Source organism: Ovis canadensis, chromosome 11 (genome assembly GCF_042477335.2).
Source record: "Ovis canadensis isolate MfBH-ARS-UI-01 breed Bighorn chromosome 11, ARS-UI_OviCan_v2, whole genome shotgun sequence".
Taxonomy (NCBI): Eukaryota; Metazoa; Chordata; class Mammalia; order Artiodactyla; family Bovidae; genus Ovis; species Ovis canadensis.
In genome coordinates, this window is record NC_091255.1 from 41,445,079 (window position 1) to 41,464,819 (window position 19,741).

Here is a 19,741-nt window from a genome sequence, read left to right on the forward strand (position 1 = left end):
AAATGTAGCGTTACCATTTTAATGTGACATCACAAAGTTTGAGTCCCTCCTTGAGGTCAAGTTTGGACAAGCCAGATGATAAATGCTGAGAGGTTTATCAATAATCACCCAAGGGTTGACTAAATCACTGAACACTGGCCCTTCCTGATACTACCCACCTGTCAACAATGCAGTTATACACCCCAGATAGAAAACATACACATATAGGCCCATATCCCCCTCTATTGCCCACAAAGCCAGTCTGCCTGCTCAAGAAGTTCCTGTGGATAACCAAAAAGGGCCTATTGTATAGCACAAGGAACTCTGCTCAATGTTATATGGTAGCCTGGATGGGAAGGGAGTTAGTTTGGGGGAGAATGGGTACATTCTCAGCAAAGGCTGAGTCCCTTTGCTGCACACCTGAAACTATCACAACATTGTTAACCAGCTATACTCCAATATAAAACCTTTTTAATAATTAAAAATTAATCTTAAAAAAGAGGTTCCTGTGAGGGTACAGTGAAATCTAGGACCATATTTCATTAAATAACTATCCCTGACAGATCCTCCTGGAAGACCCATTTACTCTCTCAATGAATTAGGATAGCACTTAGCTTCCTGGTGTCTCTTATAATGCACTCAGGGGAAGAAACAATATTCATGCAGTACAAGAGTGGCATAGAGCAGTCTGTAAAACTCACGCTTATGGCAAAACCATTAACTGACCACAATGCCCTTTCCAAATAAACTTAGATAACCTCAGAGTACTTCTTAATTGGATCCAAGCAGGCACCATCACTAAACTGGGATTGGAAATGCAAAATGAAATCCATTTGCTGTCCTGGAATAGAATTGAGCCCACAGGCTTTAAGGGAGCGCCTTCTTTAAGCCCTTAGTTATTTTTAAACCTTTGGCACCTGGGTCATTTTAAGCTTTCAAAACCACAATATTCCAAGAACTTAAGTTTACTGAAACTGGCATCATTGAGGGACGGCTCCGCCAATATTCTTAAGTTTGGTAGGTAACAGATAAAATTCATCACATGTGCCGTAAATGTAAATTTTCAGTAACTTCTCAAAATCTGCACACAGTATTGTTGTTTCTTAAGAGAAGCAAAGGAGGGCAGGAGAGGGGGTGACTATATTGGGCAACAGGTGGAAGAAGAGGAAAGTGGAAATGCGTGAGGAGCAGAGGCGAGAGGGTCAGCAGAGAGCAGTAGGGACTGATCTAAAGAGCGAAGTCTAGGTTCTGATGGGAAAATTGGGTTCAGGAGCAGGGACCTGGCCAGGGTGTCCTGAGCACCTACTTTGGATGCTTGAAGGCCATGAGGCACCGCTCGTACTTTCCCACCATGCTCCAGGCCATGACCAGGCCATCAGTGCTTCCCGAAAGGAGATGCCACTGGTCGAAGTATAGACATTTCACGGCCCCCTCATGGCCGTTGAGCGTCTGCAAGAAAAGATGCCTCTGTTCTCAGCCCATCTTCAGCCTGAATCATGACTCCTCAAGGAGCAGAGCTGGAGGCTTCTTGAGATGGATCCCAAAGCCACGCTCCACCAATCTGGGGCTACCACACTGGGAGTCTGCCTGAGCCCACTCCATGTCTGCTCTAAGAAGGTTGATGAGGTTCAGGCAACCTGCTCTCCAGAGCTCCCTCCCCAGTTAAGAAGGAAGGAGATCAGAAGAGGCCTTGTACCCAGTGGGTCTGTGTACTCCGCCTTCCTGGAGTACCTGAGAGGGACACAATCTTCCTTCCTCCGCTGTCAGAAGGGCAAGGATCATGTGTCAGTTCCCTGCCAGGACCAGAGGCAGCTTGATATCCAGTAACTGCTGCTTAGACCACGGTAACATCACTGGTGAGAAAAGCCCACCAGCCAGGCAGCCACTTCTTGCTGTGATCCTGTGTTCTCAGCACAAAAGATATCTCAGCACCACTCACCAGAGACAGGGGCTGCCTATCTGGCAAGAACACTTCTTGTGTTTGAACATTCGATCACTTTCTAGACAGCCAACATTCTCTTCTCAGAAGAGAGGCAAGAGGAGATCACTATGGTTTGTTCATTCCCAGACCCCGTGCCAGAATCAGGGTCAAATGTTCCAGAAGAAGAAAAGGTACTTTACCTGTGCTGCTGTGAAAAGACCCTGCTGAATCCACGTATCTTTCAGAGTCAGAATGTAGCCTCTACCACCTCCACCCATGACAACATGGCTCACGTGGGCCTTGACCTTCAACCAGCTCAGAATGGCCCCTTCTTAGGGGGTCTTCCCCTTCCCTTTCTCAGGACCATCCTCTTTTGGTGACTGCCTCTCAACCACCCTAGGGTGGTCTGCGGAGCTACCTGTCTGTCAATGTCTGTCAGTCAGTGTCCTCCAGCCTCTCACCCGCAGCACTCCGCTCCCCAGTCCCCATCCCTAGCCCCTCCCCCTAGTCCCCTCCCCCCAGTCCCCACCCCTCACCTTTACCAGCTGGGCCGTGGCCATGTGCCACACTTTGACCAAGCCTTTCTCACAGCTGCTCACGATGTAGGTGTCATTGATCCTGGTGTCCAGGATGGGGTCTTTGTGTTTGAAGGTCTTTAGGCACTTCCCTGTCTCTATATCCCACTCTGAAAGGGAAGGGGAGAGAGAAAAGAGGGTGCATGGAGAGGGTGCCAAAGGGGCTCCATACCCCATCACAGAGGCTGAGACCAGCCGAGCCCATCATGTCAGATTCCAGAAGGCTTCACCTGGTCCAGCACCCCCACTGGCTCACCCACAGTCCATGTACGTGCAACCCAGGGCTTCCCTCTCATAACCCTTGGGAGATCCAGCAATGCGTAGACCTTGGCTCTGACTCTGGAACTTAGCCTCCTGGTCTAAGAGGTGGACAGCTCATCTCCAGCAAGCCTCCTCCTCAAGCCTGAAAGATGCTAGAGTAGATTTCAGGAAAGTCATGGCAGGTGTTCAGGGCATGATTCCTCCCAGATGCTGTCTCCTGACCCTCACCTCCTACCCACCTCCAAAGAAGAGAAAGCTGTCTATCTCCATTTACATTTTAAGGTATTTCTGAATCTGACTTTTGGATTTTACTTCTAAGAGATTGTCACAGCTGAGTGCGGATCTACTGCTGCTTCTACACAGATGGTGCTGGAGCCCCCACCTCTCATATCGTAAATGTTGGGTGGATATGAGAGTCCATGGGTGGTGGGAGAACTGAGCTTGAAGGAAGAGACTGAAAGTGGGCATCACAAATTCAGTGATGAGAACATTAAAGCCCCTCATAGAACCTACTTCTTCAGGCAATGCAATAAGTACAACAGGACCAAATACTAACCACAGTGCACACCCACCCCACACTAGCCATGAGCCAGGCACCAATCAAAGTGCTTGCCATGCATTAACCCATCTTCACAGGACAAAGCTGTTGTTACTCCTTCCTGTTCAGATGGGGAAACTGAGACCCAGAGAGGTTCAGTAACCTGCTCAAGATCACAGGGGTGGTGAGCAGATTGAACTGGGATTTGAACCCAGAGAGTCTGGGTCCAGAGACCATGTTTCTAACCATTAACCCAAACTATGTGAGTAAGCTTTTCTACACTGATTTTTTGCCCTCCCCTGGGCATCTGCGGGAACTCTGCACTCAATGCATTAGCTTCCCATTGCTGCTGTAACAGATTACTATCAGCTTAGAACCTGAAAATGACAAATGGATTATCTTACAGAATCACTGCACAACCTCACAAAGCTAAAGTCAAGGTGTCAGCAGGGCTGTGCTCCTTTAGGGAGTCTCAGGGGGGGCGGGGGGAGGAATCCATGTCCTTGCCTTTTCCACCTTCTAGGGTCCCCCACACACACCTTGGCTCAAAACCCCCTTTCTCCATCTTCAAGGCCAGCAACGTTCCATCTCTCTGACCATTCATCCACAGTCAAGTCTCCTTTTGGTCACACATAAGAAAATGTCTGTTTTTATGGATCCAGGTGATGACCCATGGGCCCACACCAATAACCCTGGGTCATCTCCCCATTTTAAGGTCCCTGACTTCAGTACATCTTCAAAGTCCTTCTTGCCATGCAAGGAGACACAGTCACTGGTTTCCGGGATTAGGATGGGACCATCTTTGGCTGGCTGTTCTTCTGCCTGCCACACTCAACGTGTCCAAAATATCAGCTATCATCTTCTCCTCCATCCCTCCCCTACCCTGCTCTTCCTCCAAGGTCGCATTTCCATCAGTAGTACTTCTGTGTACCCAATGGCCTGAGTTATAAAGTCTGGCCTCACCCTTCTCCCTTCTTTCTTGCTCTGCATCTCCTGTTGGTGCTGAAGTCCTGACAGTTCTCATTCTGGAAATCTCACCACCACCACCACCACCACCACCCCTCCCCGCCCTCTGTATGTACCATCTCCTAGAAACTCAGATCTATCCAATAACTTCACACTTGCCTATTCTCAAATATTCTGAAGACATACTGTCCCCACAGAGTTGCCATCTCTCCAAATCTTTCTTCCACAATATCACTAGAGCAGTCTTTCTCAAATACACATTTCATCATATCACTTCTCAGCTTAGAATGCTTTTACAGCCTCCTACATCTTACAGAATAAAGTTCAATTTTCAACACAGAAGGCCTTTTATAATCTGCCCCCAAACAAACATACCTGCCTGATCGCCAACACCACACACAACAGCTCAGCCAACTGAGCAGAGGGAAAGTCCCTCAATTCTTCATTTTCTTTCATACTCTGGGATTTGCCTGAACTGTTCCTTCTGCTTGAAATGCCCTACACACTCCCTCTGCATGTAGAACTACTCATCCTCAGGACCACACTCAAACAGTACCCTGCCTGCAGTACTTTCCCTTTTACTCTTATTTCTATGGTGACTTAGCCCTCCACAAACTCGCTGGAGTATGCATTTTAGAACCAGACAGCCCTGGGTTCAAATCCGCACCCAACCACTTAGCAATTTTGACTCGGGGCTAATTGTTTTTCTCTCTGAGTCGTGGATCCCTTATCTGCATCCATGCCATAGAACGCTTATGAGACTGAAATAAGATAATGTAAAGCACCCATCGCAGTCCCAAAGTTAGTACTCAATAAAAGGCAACTGTCGTCATTCTCATATTTACTCTTCCCTCCACGATGTATTTATGTATCTGTCTCCATTAGGAGACCACGATGCTCTTGCGGAAATAGAAAGCCACGTCGAAAGGGCCATGGCATATGCTGCTTTTTTCAACCAATAGTCATCGAGTGAATGGATCAGTGGATCCATAGACAGATGGATGAAGGAACAAGCGACTGCCTATAGAAATAAGCAAAACAAGTCTTCTGGCAACCCATGGGCTTAGGGAAACATCTTAGTCTGAGGCATTTCTTTCTCACCTTTTACCTGGCAATCTTTTGCTCCAGAGGCGAGCTTGTTCTTATACACATCCATGCAGGTGATGGTCCCCTGGTGGCCGTTGAAGATGCGTATACAAGCCCCACTTTTCAGATCCCAGTATCTGCAGGAATCAGACCACAAAAAAGAGATGTTTTTGAGGCTTTCTGAGGGCCCAAGGGTTCAACAGTATAGAGTTCCTTCAGGTTGATAGGTAGTTGGAAGGCATCAGAGTTTCATGATTAAGCTCAAAGTCCAAGGCTTGGATTTGAATCCCACTTGCAGCATCTCTTAGGTGTAACTTTAAGAAAGCTACTGAACTTTGGTGAAAACTTCATTTACTCCTTGATGCAATGGAAATGATAATAAAAATAATTATCTCACAGGTTTATGAAGAATTAAATACAGTAATGCAGAAGTTGTCAACTAGAGGTGACATCTGCTCCCAGGGGACATGTAACAATGTTTGGAGACATGTTTGGTTGTCACAACTTGGGCTTCCCTGGTGGCTCAAATGGTAAAGAATCTGCCTGCAATGTGGGAGACCCAGGTTTGATCCCTGGGTCAGGAAGATCCCCTGGAGAAGAGAATGGCTTAATTCCACGGACAGAGGATCCTGGCGGGCTACAGTCCATGGGATTGCAAAGAGTCAGACACAGTTGAGTGACTAACAATTTCACTTTTCATCAGTTGGAAGGGTCCCTAGAACAATCACCAGGCTAAGAATCCACGACACTGATTCAGTGGTAGAGCTGATCTTCAAACAAGAACAATAGAACAATTGACACATGCCACTTGGATTCAGACTATTTTATGTGCATTTCTAAAGCATATCTAGGGCTTTCCAGGTGAGTCTGTGGTAAAGAATCCACCTGCCATGCAGGAGACCTGGGTTCCATCTCTGGGTTGAGAAGATCCCCTGGAGGAGGAAATGGCAACCCACTCCAGTATTCTTGCCTGAAGAATCCCATGGACAGAGGAACCTGGTGGGCTACAGTCCATGGGGTTACAAAGAGTCAGACACAACCTAGCAACTAAAGACACACACACAAAGCATATCTAAGAGATACATGGGAAACATGTATGAGTCATACTGTTTTTTAATATACAAACCTGCCTGAGGTCTCTCAACCATCATTCATACTGACTTTGTGACAGGACAAAGTATAATGTCAAGAGACTGGGCTCTGGAGCCAGGCTGCCTGAGATCTACTCCCATATCCATCACTCACTGGCTGTGTGATCTCAAATAAGTTACTGAATCACCTGCTATCTCAGTTCCCTCATTTATAAATTGGGGATATTAATGGTACTTATCTCATAGAGTTATCAGAAGACTTGGCACATAATAAACAATAAGTAAATGGTTTTTTTGATTTGGGGGGGGCGTTGTCAGACCTTTCCTTCTAATATTCCTAAAGGTCCCATGGCCTTTATCTGTTCATCAGAGCCTGCTATGTATACATAGTTGAGTTTAACAAGGTCCCAGTGGTCTGAAAAAAAAGCATGTTTTGAATTTCTACTTCCTAGCAGCATGGTGAGCCACATACCCAGGTTGTTTTCATAATTTATGCAGAAAAGATAGTCGATAAACGCTTTTAGAAAAATAGGAATGGGGACTTCTCTAGTGGTCCAGTGGCTAAGACTCCATGCTCCCAATACAGGGGGATTGGGTTCAATCCCTAGTCAGGGAACTAGATTCCACATGCTGAAACTAAAGATCCTACATGTAGCAAAGAAGATTCTGCATGCTGCAACTAAGACCCATTGTAGCCAACTAAATAAACAAATATTTTTTAAAACTTGTAAATGGATGTTTATAGCCATTTACTCATAACAGACAAAATGTAGAAGCAACCAAGATGTCCTTCAGTAGATGAAGAAATAAATAAACTGTGGTCCATCTGGACAGTGGACTATTATGAAATGTAAGTAAAAAATGAGCTATCCAGACATGAAAAGACATGGAGGAGCCTTAAATGCATATGACTAAGTGAAAGAAGATCTGAAAAAGCTACACACTATATGATTTCAACTATATGACATTCTGGAAAAGGCAAGACTACAGAGCCAGTAAAAAGATTAATGATTGTCAGGGATTGGGAGAAGAATGAATAGGTAGAGGACAGAGGATTTTTAGGGCAATGAAAATACTTTGTATGATACTATAATGATGGCTATGTGTCATTATATATTTGTCCAAATGCATACAATGTACACCACCCAGTGTGAACCCTAGATAAACTGTAGACTTCAGGTAATTGCATGCATGTTCAGTCGCTCAGTTGTGTCCAACTCTTTGTGACCCCACAGACTGTAGCCCACCAGGCTCCTCTGACCAAGGGATTCTCCGGGCAAGAATACTGGAGTGAGTTGCCATTTCCTCCTCCAGGTGATCTTTCCAAGCCGGGTATCAAACTCGCATCTCCTGTATCTCCTGCACGGCAGGAGGATTCTTTACCCACTGAGCCATCAGGAAAGCAGAGATTACGATGTGTCAAAGCAGGGTCATCAGTTGTAACACATGTACCACTCTGATGGGGAATCTTGAGGACAAGAGAATATATTCATGTGTGGGTGCAGAGGGTATATTGGAAAACTTTGTGTCTTCCTGTTAATTTTGCTGTGAATCTGAAACTGCTCTATCAAAACTGTCTTTTTTTAAAAGGTAGTTTTGATGCAAGAATAGAAAGGCAAGCCAACAACACTGTGTTGTATTTTTGAAAGTTGCTGAGAGTAATCTTGAAAGTTCGCATCACAAGAAAAAAAAACTGTCACTCTATGCAGTGATGGATATAACGAAATTCACTGGGGTAATCATTTTGCAATAGATGCATATATCAAGTCATTATATTATACACCTAATATATTGTATGTCAATTATACCTCAATAAAAAATTTTTTTTCAAATTTGTAGGTCAATTATACCTCAAAAAAAATTTTTTTAAACTCATACACATGGGTACCAGGAAACACATACAGGAATGTCTATGGCAGTGAAAGAATAAAGAGCTAACAACAATGCAAATATCCACCAGCAGAAGAGTAAATAAATGAGTTATGATGATGTATTCATCCAATAAAATACTATATCTCTGTGAAAATAAGTTAATTACTGCCATCTATATCATAAAGATGAATCTCAAAATTAGTGCAAGAATCAAGTACACATGAAGTTTTAAAATACAACTACATTTATGTTGAGTTCAAGAAAGGACAAAGGTAGTGAATATATCTGGAGATATATAAATAGGTAGCAAAACTATAAAGAAATTTAAGTATAAAATTTATACTGATCAGGAGGAAGAAGAAAGAAAAAATAAGAGAAAGGCACATAATGAGATTTGGGGAATGGTAATGCCCTACTTCTTGACCTGAGTAACAAGCACATGAGTGTTTTATATTATTTAAAAATATTTGTATATATATACTTTTATCACTATTTGGCTTCCATACCAGGTTTCACACCCACAAAAAAACTACTTTCCCCTGAAGGAATCTGTGAAAAGAAATATAAATTATGCTTTCATATAAGAATACTAAAGAAAATACTTTCCAATTCGTAGCCTTCTGCTAGAAAATAGATCTAATAATTGCTATAAATCTATCTCACTCAAAGTTAAACAATATACAAATTTTTGGTTTTTATCTTGCCAAAAAAAGTGTGGGTTATTCTAGAAGTCAGCATCATTTAGGATAACTTTTGCATAAATACAAAAAAACCATAAAAGCACACGTGCTTTTTCCACAAGCTATGTTTAAGCCTGGGCAAGTTGAGGACCACAACTTTCTTGGACCACTTACCTGATACTCAGGTCATAACTCCCACTCAGGAGAAAGTTTTCTTCTTCACACAAGAAGAGGGCCCGGACACTCCCAGCATGGCCTCGAAACCTGATGGGTATCTCCTTTACACGTATGATGTCCAGAAGCTGGATCTTTCGATTGGATGACACAGCTAACAAATCTCCCCCAGAATAGTGGATGATTCTGTTTCGGTCCCACCTGAGTTGCCGGGAAAAAGATGCACCATGAGAGAAGAGAACCATGGAACAACTTAGTACAGTGCCTTTTGCCTATAGCAATGCCATCATGGAAAATCCATCCAGCAAGGGATGTAGCAGAAGGCAAGGCCTAGCGTTAATAAGCCCTGATGGATCCCTGCCTCACACTGTAACAAAAATGCATTTCAACTAGATTTAAAACCTAAACACAAAAGGCACAACTATTTTAACAATTTCTGCTAATGTATAATAAATGCCCAGGACAGAGAACAGAGTATGCAGCATTTTCTGCTTTATTTGACCATGGGAACCTTTTTTCACAGAAAACCTCAGAGGAACACAGCTGAGAAGCCCTATATCCACTGCATATCCCACTGCTGTCACTGTTTCCCTTAACCAATATCCAGTGAGCATACTACATTAGGGGCAAAGTCTTGTGCCAATAGGTGCTCATGGGAAATACAAAAATGAGTAAGATATGGATGGACCCTGCCCTCAATCAGTATGAAATCCAACAAAATAGAGCGAGTTGAATTAATTTTCCAATCATAAGATTATTAGAAAATAGATTAAATATGAGCAGGATGACCAAAAATTTTATTGTCCAAACTGAGATTTTTTTTATCATGAAAGGGGACACTATTACTAATTACTCGAGGACCACAGAGTAAAGCAGGGTTGTTTGGATAAACAGGGATGGATAGTCACTCTAAATACAAGGAGCAATTCCTGACATTTTTGCCCTCATTCCATTTGTCGTATCTAGAGTTCAACTTGTCATTCTCTCTGCTAAAGAGCACGTATCACCATACTACTCATAAACACTCAGCTCTGCCTTTTCCCATCTGTTCTGTCCTCCCCCTATTTGACTGGTCAAGATGCAATTTGTTAGTAAGGTTCACAGCCAAAAATAGAATAAAAGATGTCCTTCACAAAACTCTTTGAGTAAAGAGTGAAGTCCTAGATCTAAAATATGACAGGAAGTTGACATTATGAAAGGATCTTTTTCTGGCATATTCAAATGATGTCACACTACATAGTTACCATAAATACCATTTTCATATTTAACATGAAAAGACACAGTACTTTGCTAGAGTGGGTTACCAAAATATGTATAGCATAGCCCCATTTCTATTTAAAATATGTATTTATACATGCCAAGAAAAAATTCTATGATAGACATCAATGTTAATGGTAGTTATCTCTATATGACGAGATTATAGAAGAGATTTCTTTTTCTCTATACATTTTCTGGCATTTAGTGTATATTTTTCCAATGAGGATATATTACTTCTAAAATAAGAATTAAACAGTAAAGATAGTTTTAAAAGATTTCATGCATGTGAATTGTGCAAAAGGTTGCTGGTCAGTGTACCCAAAATTTGAAGGGCAGAGTGTCCTCCACCAGCTAGTTTGTTGTTGTTTAGTTGCTAAGTCATGTCCAGCTCTTTTGCAACCCCATGGACTGTAGCCTGCCAGGCTCCTCTGTCCATGGGATTTCCGGGCATGGATGCTGGAGTGGGTTGCCAGTTCCTCCCCCAGGGGGTCTTTTTCCACCCAGAGATCGAAACCATGTCCCCTGCATTGACAGGCAGATTCTTTTACCACTTAGCCCCCAGGGAAGCCCACCCTCTACTGAGAATGGTGCAAAAATCAAGCACCAAGTCTCCAGATGGGCTTGGGGCTGGAGTTTCAGGTGAAGAAGGATTGCTTTTCCAGTGAGCAAGGGTCATGGGAATCCTCAGATGCTTGCGTGGGTAGTCCAGGGGCCCTGGGCCCTAGATTCTGAGCCTAGTACCTACGTGTCAGAGAGGATGCGGATGTTGTAAGAGCCACAGAAGACATTCCTCTCCTCCATCTGCACCTGCTGAGTCTCCTGGTTCTGGTACGCAGTCCACAGGTTGTAGTCATTCTAACAAGGGAACACCCGCAGTCAAAGGACAGCAGCGACCTGACCCAGGGTCCCAGACATGCACCTTGGGATTCCCCCCTGGCAAGGGTGCAGGGGTCCACAGCCTCCTCCTCTTCAGGCCATGGCAACCGCTACGTGGTGATGGGGAGGGGGCCCACCAGTGAGAAAAGGAACCCCTGAGTGCAAAAATACTGAATTGAGGGTCCTAATTCCTCTTCCACCTCTGATTCTGTGAACGTCCAGTGCTGCTGATAACACAACTTTTTCAAACTGAGCTCAGGACCAAGATGCATGGAAAATAAAGTCACTGGTGCCCCTTGACTGACTATTTCATGGAACCCGGGGATTTATGTTTATGTTGCATACATGTAACTGTACAGAGCATACTTGTGGGAACTCGAGGCACAAGTGAAATCACTGCTGCACGCTCTGGGCCTTGTGTGTCGAGGTCTTTATGCATCAGCAACCCTCATCTCCTCACAGCTGAGTCACACAGCATGCTACCTGCCCCACCAAGTATTCTCATCATTTCACAGATGAGACAGCTGAGCCTCAGAGAGGGTAGCCTCAGAGAGGCCCTGCCCCCATGTCCTTCCCCATCCCCAGCCACAGACTTCTGCGGCCATGAAATGCAGGGACAGACCAGTGGTGGGGACACTCAGTGACCCTGACATTGCTGCTGGCTCTCAGCTGCCCACTAGATGCTTGGTGTCATGGACATAGGACCTGATGTGGGAGCTGCAGTCAGGAAGAACTCCAAGAAGACACCCAAATGAGCCCTCACTTAACAGATGAGGAAGATAAGGCTTAAGGAGAGGAAATCACTTGCTTATGGACACACAGCACAGGACTCTGGCCTCCTTCTTAGGGTATGTCACCTCCCATACCCCACATCCATATGCTCTATTCCATATCCTCCATACCCCACATCCATAATATGCTCTATCCTGTACCCTCTGATGTCTGACATCCTTATGTGAGATCCGAGCCTGGACTTCGGCCTTCCGCGGCCAGTAAGAAAGGACGCCCTACAGTCACTTACCCCATATGCCATCAGAACCCACCTTTGTTCTCAGTTTCCACTTCTGATTTTTCACACGTAGGCGCTTCCCATCATCCGTCATTTTCGGAATTGGGATAATAACCTTGCTGGCGTAACTAGGGTCTATTCCCCTGGTGTAGGACCCCTGGGGGAAATAACAGAAAACAGTTATTCTTTGTCCTTACACTCCAAGAGAAAACTAAAAACTAGTGCTTGACAGAGTCTGAAAGATGGACAAGCACTGGCCCAGGAAGGCATGGGCCTGGAGAGTTGGGCCAGTGGTATGGGCAGACTGGCTCGAGGAGGGTAATGACATCAAATGTCCAAGGAGGACCAGCAAGAACGGTGGGTGGCATGGCTGATTCATGTCAATGAATAGGAAAAACCACTACAATACTATAAAGTAATTAGCCTCCAATTAAAATAAATTAATTAAAAAAAAAAACAACGGTGGGTGGTCCCCAGCCTCCAGCATATGGCCTGCCTCAGGGCCTCCTCATCTGTCTCCTGCCCCCTCCCTCTGCTGGGAAAAAACCAGACTACCAGGAACCCCTGATTTAGAGTCAGGCTTCAGGCAAGAGACAGAACTGTAAATGCCAGAGGTGGTTACTAGCCAGGGAATAATGCATCATAACCTAAAAATACACTTTGTGGCCCTGTAAACGTCTGTGTACATGAGTCTCTCTTATGGCACAAGCTCTGGTAAGGCTCCCTGGGGAAAACTCACAGCTCCGTGGGGCGTGGGGAAGGCTCTGCCTCTCTCTGCCTGCGGGGCTTCTAGACGGGGTCCTCCCCACTAGAGAGTCAATGGTGATTGGGAATCTGGACATGAAAGCAGTGAAGAAGCAGCCCACGTGGAGCTGGAGGCCAGTCGGGGGCCACCACAGACAGGAAGGCTGGGCAGAAAGGAGGCTGGTCTGACCTGTCCCTCCCAGACAGGCCATACCTGCAGGAAGGTGATCTGGTGCTGGATGAAGGAGTGCATGGACAGGTCGGTCTTGACCTGCTGCGCTAGCGCCGCCCAGTGCTGGCTCACAAAGCTACACCTGTTCAAGGTGCTCCTATCCAGCAAGCCTGGAAAAACAAGAGGTGGGCCTGGGAACCTCCCACCTGGGCCACGATGAGGGAGAGGGGGTGCTTGAGAAACCCCCCAACAGGCCCCACATACTTAGGATATACTTGGAGAGGTGGATGGGCAGCTGGCGGATGAAGTCGCAGTACCTGCTGACCCCAGAGGACAGTTTTCTGACGGTATCCAGCTCCAGCAGCACATCAGGGGCCGGGGCCAAGCCTGATTTGGCTTTTTCAGAAAATAGCCTGTTCATCTCGGAAATACACTGGAGCGAACTCTTCCACTGCATTTCTAGAGGGAATCCGGGGAAGGGGGCACAGCTGGGGCATCTTTGGGATGGGTCCAAGCCCACCCAGGGACGTGTGCTTTCTCCGAGCACTTTTGGGCTTCCCTGGTGGCTCAGCCAGTAAAGAATCTGCCTGCAATGCAGGAGAACCATGTTAAGTCCCTTGGCCAGGAAGATCCCCTGGAGAAGAAAATGTCAACCCACTCCGGTATCCTTGCCTGGGAAATCCAATGGACAGAGGGGTCTGGTGGGCTACAGCTCATCCGTATGTGTGCTTAGTCGCTCAATAGGGTCCGACTGTATGCGGGGTTGCAAAAAAGTCAGACACGACTTGGCAACTAAACTACCACCACCACCAGGCCCAAAACAAGTCCTTGCCAAAAGCTCCCCCACCAAAACAGAGCTCATCAGAGTCTACCCTGAGGCCACTGACCTTTGGTGATTTCTTCTGCCAAAGTGAAAATACCATTTCCCCTAACCAAGCTGAAAACCAAGCAGTTTTCAGCGTTCCCAGCTCAAGGTAACATCTGCAGCATGAAAACTGCCCTGCTGGTGAAAAGGCATGGTGTCCAAAGTTCCCTTTAAAGGGTCTCAACAAGAAAAAGCCTCAGACAATTTCAAAAGAGAGGGGTGGGCGAAATAAGATGGACAAGATGGTGACAATTGCTGAGCCTGGAAGACAGTTAACATGGGTGACAATTATACTGTTCTACCTCTTTGGAACAGACCCTGATGCCAGGAAAGATGGAAGGCAGGAGGAGAAGGGGGCAACAAAGAATGAGGTGGTTGTATGGCATCATCGACTCGATGGACAGGAGTTTAAGCAAGCTCCAGGAGACAGGGGAAGAGAGAGGAAGGAACCTGGCGTGATACAGTCCATGAGGACACAAAGAATCAGACACGACTTAGTAACTGAACAACAAAAACAAACCTATTTTTGAAACTTCATATTTTCCATATAAAAAGTGTTTTAGAACCTATGCTTTGTGTTTCCTATATTTATTCCATGTACGTGTCTTGATTCAAAAACCAACTGAGGACAGCCTTAAGGTCAGAGCCCAATTCCCCACTGCTCTTATTTCCACCTCAAGACTGAATCCAGGGACAGCCCTGGTGGCCCAGTGGTAAAGACTGCACTCCCACTCCAGGAGCCTGAGTTCAATCCCTGGTCAGGGAACTAGGTCCCTCATGCCACAACTAAAGATCCCACATGCCACAACTAAGACCTCACAGAGCCAAACAAATAAATAAAAAGGCTGAATCCAGTGCTGCAAAAATAGCTCCTGGTGGGCTGGATCCTGGAGGTGCCCCTCCCCCTCCCTGCACCAGAAGTCGGAGGACTAGACCAAGGGGTACAGCCTGGTGCAGAGGAAGACTTAGGATCACACCGACTGATTATTATCCTTGTTTCTCACCCCAGCAGTGAGTGTGTGCATGCTCAGTCGCTCACTTGCGCCCGATTCTGTGACCCCGTGGATTAGCCCACTAGGCTCCTCTGTCCATGGGATTCTCCTGGCAAAAAGACTGGAGTGGGCTGCCATTTTCCTCCTTCAGGGGATCTTCCTGACTCAGGGATCAAACCTGTGTCACCTGTGTCTCCTGCATTGCAGCCTGATTCTTTACCCACTGAGCCATTGGAGAAGCCCACTTACCAGACATGGGATTAAATGAGGGAATAAACACCAGAGTGCCCAGCCCACTTTGTAGACAACAAATGAGTGTGAGTTGCCCACATCTGTCCTCCTCAGATGCCATCACCTGCCAGCCCCTCCAGGTCTTTGGGGACCCCGCCCCTTGGGCTTTCCTGCCACCAGCGGACTTACCAGCAGTGGCTGCTCCCCGCCGCACAAGGTCATGCAAGCTTGCTTTTCCTGCAGCTTTGGACAACGGGAAGGTTGTGTGCCTGGTTCTGGCTGCCCAGCAGACTTGTGAGGTGTCGCACGAGTGTACGCGGCCTTTCTCAGGGATTAAAAACATGTTGGTAAAGTCTGGGTCAGTCCCTAAAGAACAAAAGACCAAGACGAGCGGCCCTTGAAGCAGGTGCATGGAGAGGAAGTGCTGAAGAAAAGTGGCTTTAGGTCTACCGGTTTCTCTTAAATCTACACAAAACAGACCAGGCCAGTCATGTCTGTTTTTATTTAGGGGCCTCTGAGTTTCTACACAAAAGTCACAGAAAGCCTCTGTTAGCCTTTGCCACCCTGCCTGCACTGTAAACCTCATCAGTTTTCTATATACATGAGGATAGAGACTGAGAGACAGGGAAGGAGGACAAGAGAGAGAAAAAGAGGCAGGAGTTGAAAGAGGGATTGCTTTTTCGAAGCACTTTTAATTTTCTTCGGTGATATGAATAAATGCCCTTGAGTCAAATTAGAAAATTTCATTTTTAAGACAGAAGCTCCCCTAGGAGAGGGAGACCTGTAAATACAAGGAGCTGATTCCTACGGTGGGGGAGGACCTCCGAGCAGGGTATGTATATGGACAGATCTGCTTCCCTGCCTGGAGGGCAGCCTTGCCCATGGGAGATGCTTAGGATGGGAGGCCTGGTTTTCACCCCCCAACCAGATGACCACAACCAAGTCACTCAGATTGGCTGAACTTCAACATCATTACCTACAAAAATAAAGGTGCTGGACTGGTCAATCTCTAACCTAACTGATGGGATTCTCTGACTTTCTCCACCACTTCTTCATTCCATATGATTATTCTTTTACTTCCTGGACACCAAAGAAAGCAAGTGCCTTTATCAGGTTCTAATAGCCCTCTGCGTGCATGCTTAGCCTCTTCAGCCCCGTCCGACTCTTTGTGACCCCAGGGGTTATAGCCTGCATCTATTCATGGGATTCTCCAGGCAAGAATACTGGAATAGCTTGCTATTTCCTTCTCCAGAGGATCTTCCCAATCCAGGAATTTTTACCCACTGAGCCACCTGGGAAGCCCCTAATAGTCCCCTAGGGAGCTGTAAAGTTTCTTGAAATTCTATGAGTCTGCAAATAGGACCACACTGCAAATAGGACCATGGACAGCAGGAATCCCCCACTCTCAAGAGCACAACCTCTGAATCTCTCCATCTCTTGCCCCCTTCCAACCTTCTCCCATGCCACTAAACCTCTGCTTGCCTTTCTAGACACCCCCCTGCAACCCCAGTCCCTTGCCTCCTTTCTGGCTGCTTTTGCTGCCCTAGTCCAGCTGGCCAATACCTTCTCACCAACAGACTGGACCACTGGCTCCCAAAATGAGGCACACAGACCAATATCAGCATCTCTTAGCAACATGTTAGCAGTGCAGACTCATAACCCACATCATACCTGCTGGGTCAGGAGCTCTGGGGGAGGACCACAGCCACCTGGATGTTAACAAGCCTTCCAAGTGATTCTGATACAACAATAATGGAGAACTCCTATCCCAGCCTTATTCAGTCCTTTCATGCCTTCAGAAGACTCTTGAGAAGTTCCTTGGACAGCCAGGAGATCAAACCAGTAAATCCTAGAGGAAGTCAACCCTGAATATTCATTGGAAGAACTGATGCTCCTTGAAGGTGAAGCTCCAATGTTTTGGCCACCTGATGTGAAGATCAGACCCGCTAGAAAAGACCGTGATGCTGGGAAAGACTGAAGGCAAGGGGCTGGGAGTGGCAGAGGATGAGATGGTTAGATAGCATCATCGGCTCAAGGGATATGAATCTGAGCCAACTCTGGGAGATAGTGGAGGACAGAGGAGCCTGGCATGCTACAGTCCATGGGGTCGCAAAGAGTCAGACACAACTTAGAGACTAAACAACAACATCTGACCCAGCTTTGGATAAACTCCACATCCAGGTTCGATTTCATGTCCAAGCAAGGAATACAGTGGAATGAATGGAGATAGGGCTTCCCTGGTGGCTCAGGCAGTAAAGAATCTGCTTGCAATGCAGGAGACCCAGGTCGATCCCTCAGTCAAGAAGATCCCCTGGATAAGGGAATGGCAACCCACTTCAGTGTTCTTGCCTGGAGCATCCCATGGACAGAGGAGCCTGGTGGGCTACAGTCCATAGGATCGCAAAGAGTAGGACACGACTGAGTGACTAACGCTTTGAATGGAGAAAAGTCCTAGGTTTGGACCTCTTGGCCTGGTTTCCGTGCAGTGCAAACTGAAGGGCAAAACAAGTCAGCAGTAACCTTAACCCTCTCCCAAACCCACTTCAATCCTGAATGCACTGAGGCGGGAACCAGCCTGGCACTAATGAGCAGAGACAGAGAGACCAGCCACTTCTGGGCTTCAGGGATGAAGAAGTCCCTGAGCCACGCTTGACAGCTGAAAGTTCCTTCTGCATGTGTCATTTCTCATTTTCCAGAAGGAAGTCACATTTCAGCAGCTTCTCCTTCAGTCAACAGGACCAGGCACCAGGATGGTGGCTCAGTCGGTAAAGAATCTGCCTACAATGCAGGTGAGACCTGAGTTCTATCCTGGGAAATTCCCGTGGGGAAAGAAATGGCAACCCACTTCAGAATCCTTGCCTGGAGAGTCCCATGGACAGAGGATCCTGGCAGGCTACAGTCCATGAGGTCGCCAAGAGTCGGACACGACTGAGCAACTAGCCCACCACCATCTGCCATCTGGCAGTGCCCTGTCAACCTGAGCTCGTCCACACCTCCCATCCCTTCATAGGCTCCTGGTCTCCAGGGACCCCTGGTCTCTCTACCTGTGGCCTTGCTTACCTGAGGCGTCACCCCACTCTCTCAGAAACAGGACTCTGATGACATCAGTGGCGGTGAGCAGCAATCCGGGGTCACACATCTGCAGCAGCAGGAGCGTGTAGTTGGCCTTCGTCCGCTGGCTGCTGTTCTGGAGCCAACGCAGAGCCTCCCGCATCTTCTGCTCCACCGTCTCGTCCAGCGTTTGATTCCAGGACTGGATCATCTTGCCCTCCTTCCTGCTCAGGTCGACCCGGGTCCTGTGGTAGACCAGGTCCTTGCCCTGTGTGGTCTGCAGGAGGGTTAGGAAGTAGTGTAACAAGTACGGGCTGTCCAGTTGCTGCAGGACACTCACCAGGAACCTCCTCTGGAACCCAGCACCCACCCTCCAGAACCACTCTCGCGTGGAGAAGATCTTCCAGGCCAGGATGCATGTCTCACACTTCTGGCACACAGGGAGAGAATCATTCCCCTTCTCACAGCGAAAGTACGGGGCATTCTTGAGCCTGGACTCCAGGTTTGCCATGGCCCCGAGAAGACTGGCTCATTTTATCCTTGCCTGCGGCCAAACCCCAGACGGACAGTAGACGCTGATGAGTATCCCAGCTGAGCCTTTTCCGACATGAACATCTCTCGAAGAAAAGGTACACTGCTCCAATGGGGTGGAGAGCTTGTCTCTCCCAGAAACTGCCGGTTAAGTCTGGCTTTCAGTACTGACCTCCTAGGAAACATGCCTTTACCGTAAATCTCCTAAGCCTGGTGCTGCTCAGAGGGAGGCAGTTGCTGTATATTCTGAAAGAGCTGGTCATCTCATTTCTAGAACAGCAGGAAGAGAGGTGGTCAAATCTAGATAGTGGAGGGACCCCTTTTAAAGAGAAAATTATATGGTGGAGCCTGGTGTTGAGGCTTCCATTGTTGTTGTGAATGAATTTTAAATATTTATGAATATGAAATTAGATAGAGGCTTCTGTGGATGGCTGTTTAGTTAGAATGATCTTGCATGTTTATAGCTATCTTCTTAACATTGAAGTGAAAACACAAATGCTTAATGTATGTTTGCCTGGTAGGCTACAGTTGGACATGACCAAGTGACTAAAACTTTTGCTTCAGTTTCACTTCACTTTTTAAGTTACTTAAGTGTTTCAGAATGCTAACCAAGGGACTTCCCTGGCTGTCTAGTGGTTAAGATGCTGCCCATCCAACACAGAGGGTGTGGGTTCAATCCCTGGTCAGTGAACTACAATCCCACATGCTAAGGAACAACTAAGCCCATGTGCCACAACTACAGAGTCTGTGCACTGCGATGACAGATCCCTGATAACACAAGGAAGATCCTAAGGCCTGTGACCAAGACCCAACCACAGCCAAGTAAATACAAATAATAAAGTGAATAAATAACAACAAAGACCCAACCAC

At 46.5% G+C, this 19,741-nt stretch overlaps 1 protein-coding gene across 2 annotated transcripts in view; it reads right to left on the bottom strand.

The window, feature by feature from the left end:
* FBXW10B (F-box and WD repeat domain containing 10B) overlaps window positions 1-19,141 on the bottom strand; it is a 30,775-nt gene extending 11,634 nt beyond the window's left edge. The window contains exons 1-10 of one of the 2 annotated variants that reach the window (XM_069603586.1): window positions 18,350-19,141; window positions 15,479-15,655; window positions 13,466-13,660; window positions 13,244-13,371; window positions 12,320-12,442; window positions 11,146-11,255; window positions 9,144-9,344; window positions 5,342-5,463; window positions 2,437-2,585; window positions 1,286-1,428 (exon numbers count right to left, since the gene is read on the bottom strand). In XM_069603586.1, coding sequence (XP_069459687.1) covers window positions 1,286-1,428; window positions 2,437-2,585; window positions 5,342-5,463; window positions 9,144-9,344; window positions 11,146-11,255; window positions 12,320-12,442; window positions 13,244-13,371; window positions 13,466-13,660; window positions 15,479-15,655; window positions 18,350-18,851 — 1,850 coding nt within the window. In that variant the 5' untranslated portion in view covers window positions 18,852-19,141. The remainder of the gene's footprint in view (window positions 1-1,285; window positions 1,429-2,436; window positions 2,586-5,341; window positions 5,464-9,143; window positions 9,345-11,145; window positions 11,256-12,319; window positions 12,443-13,243; window positions 13,372-13,465; window positions 13,661-15,478; window positions 15,656-18,349) is intronic. The other variant, XM_069603587.1, reaches the window with a different exon arrangement.
* Between the last annotated feature and the right edge of the window lie 600 nt (window positions 19,142-19,741).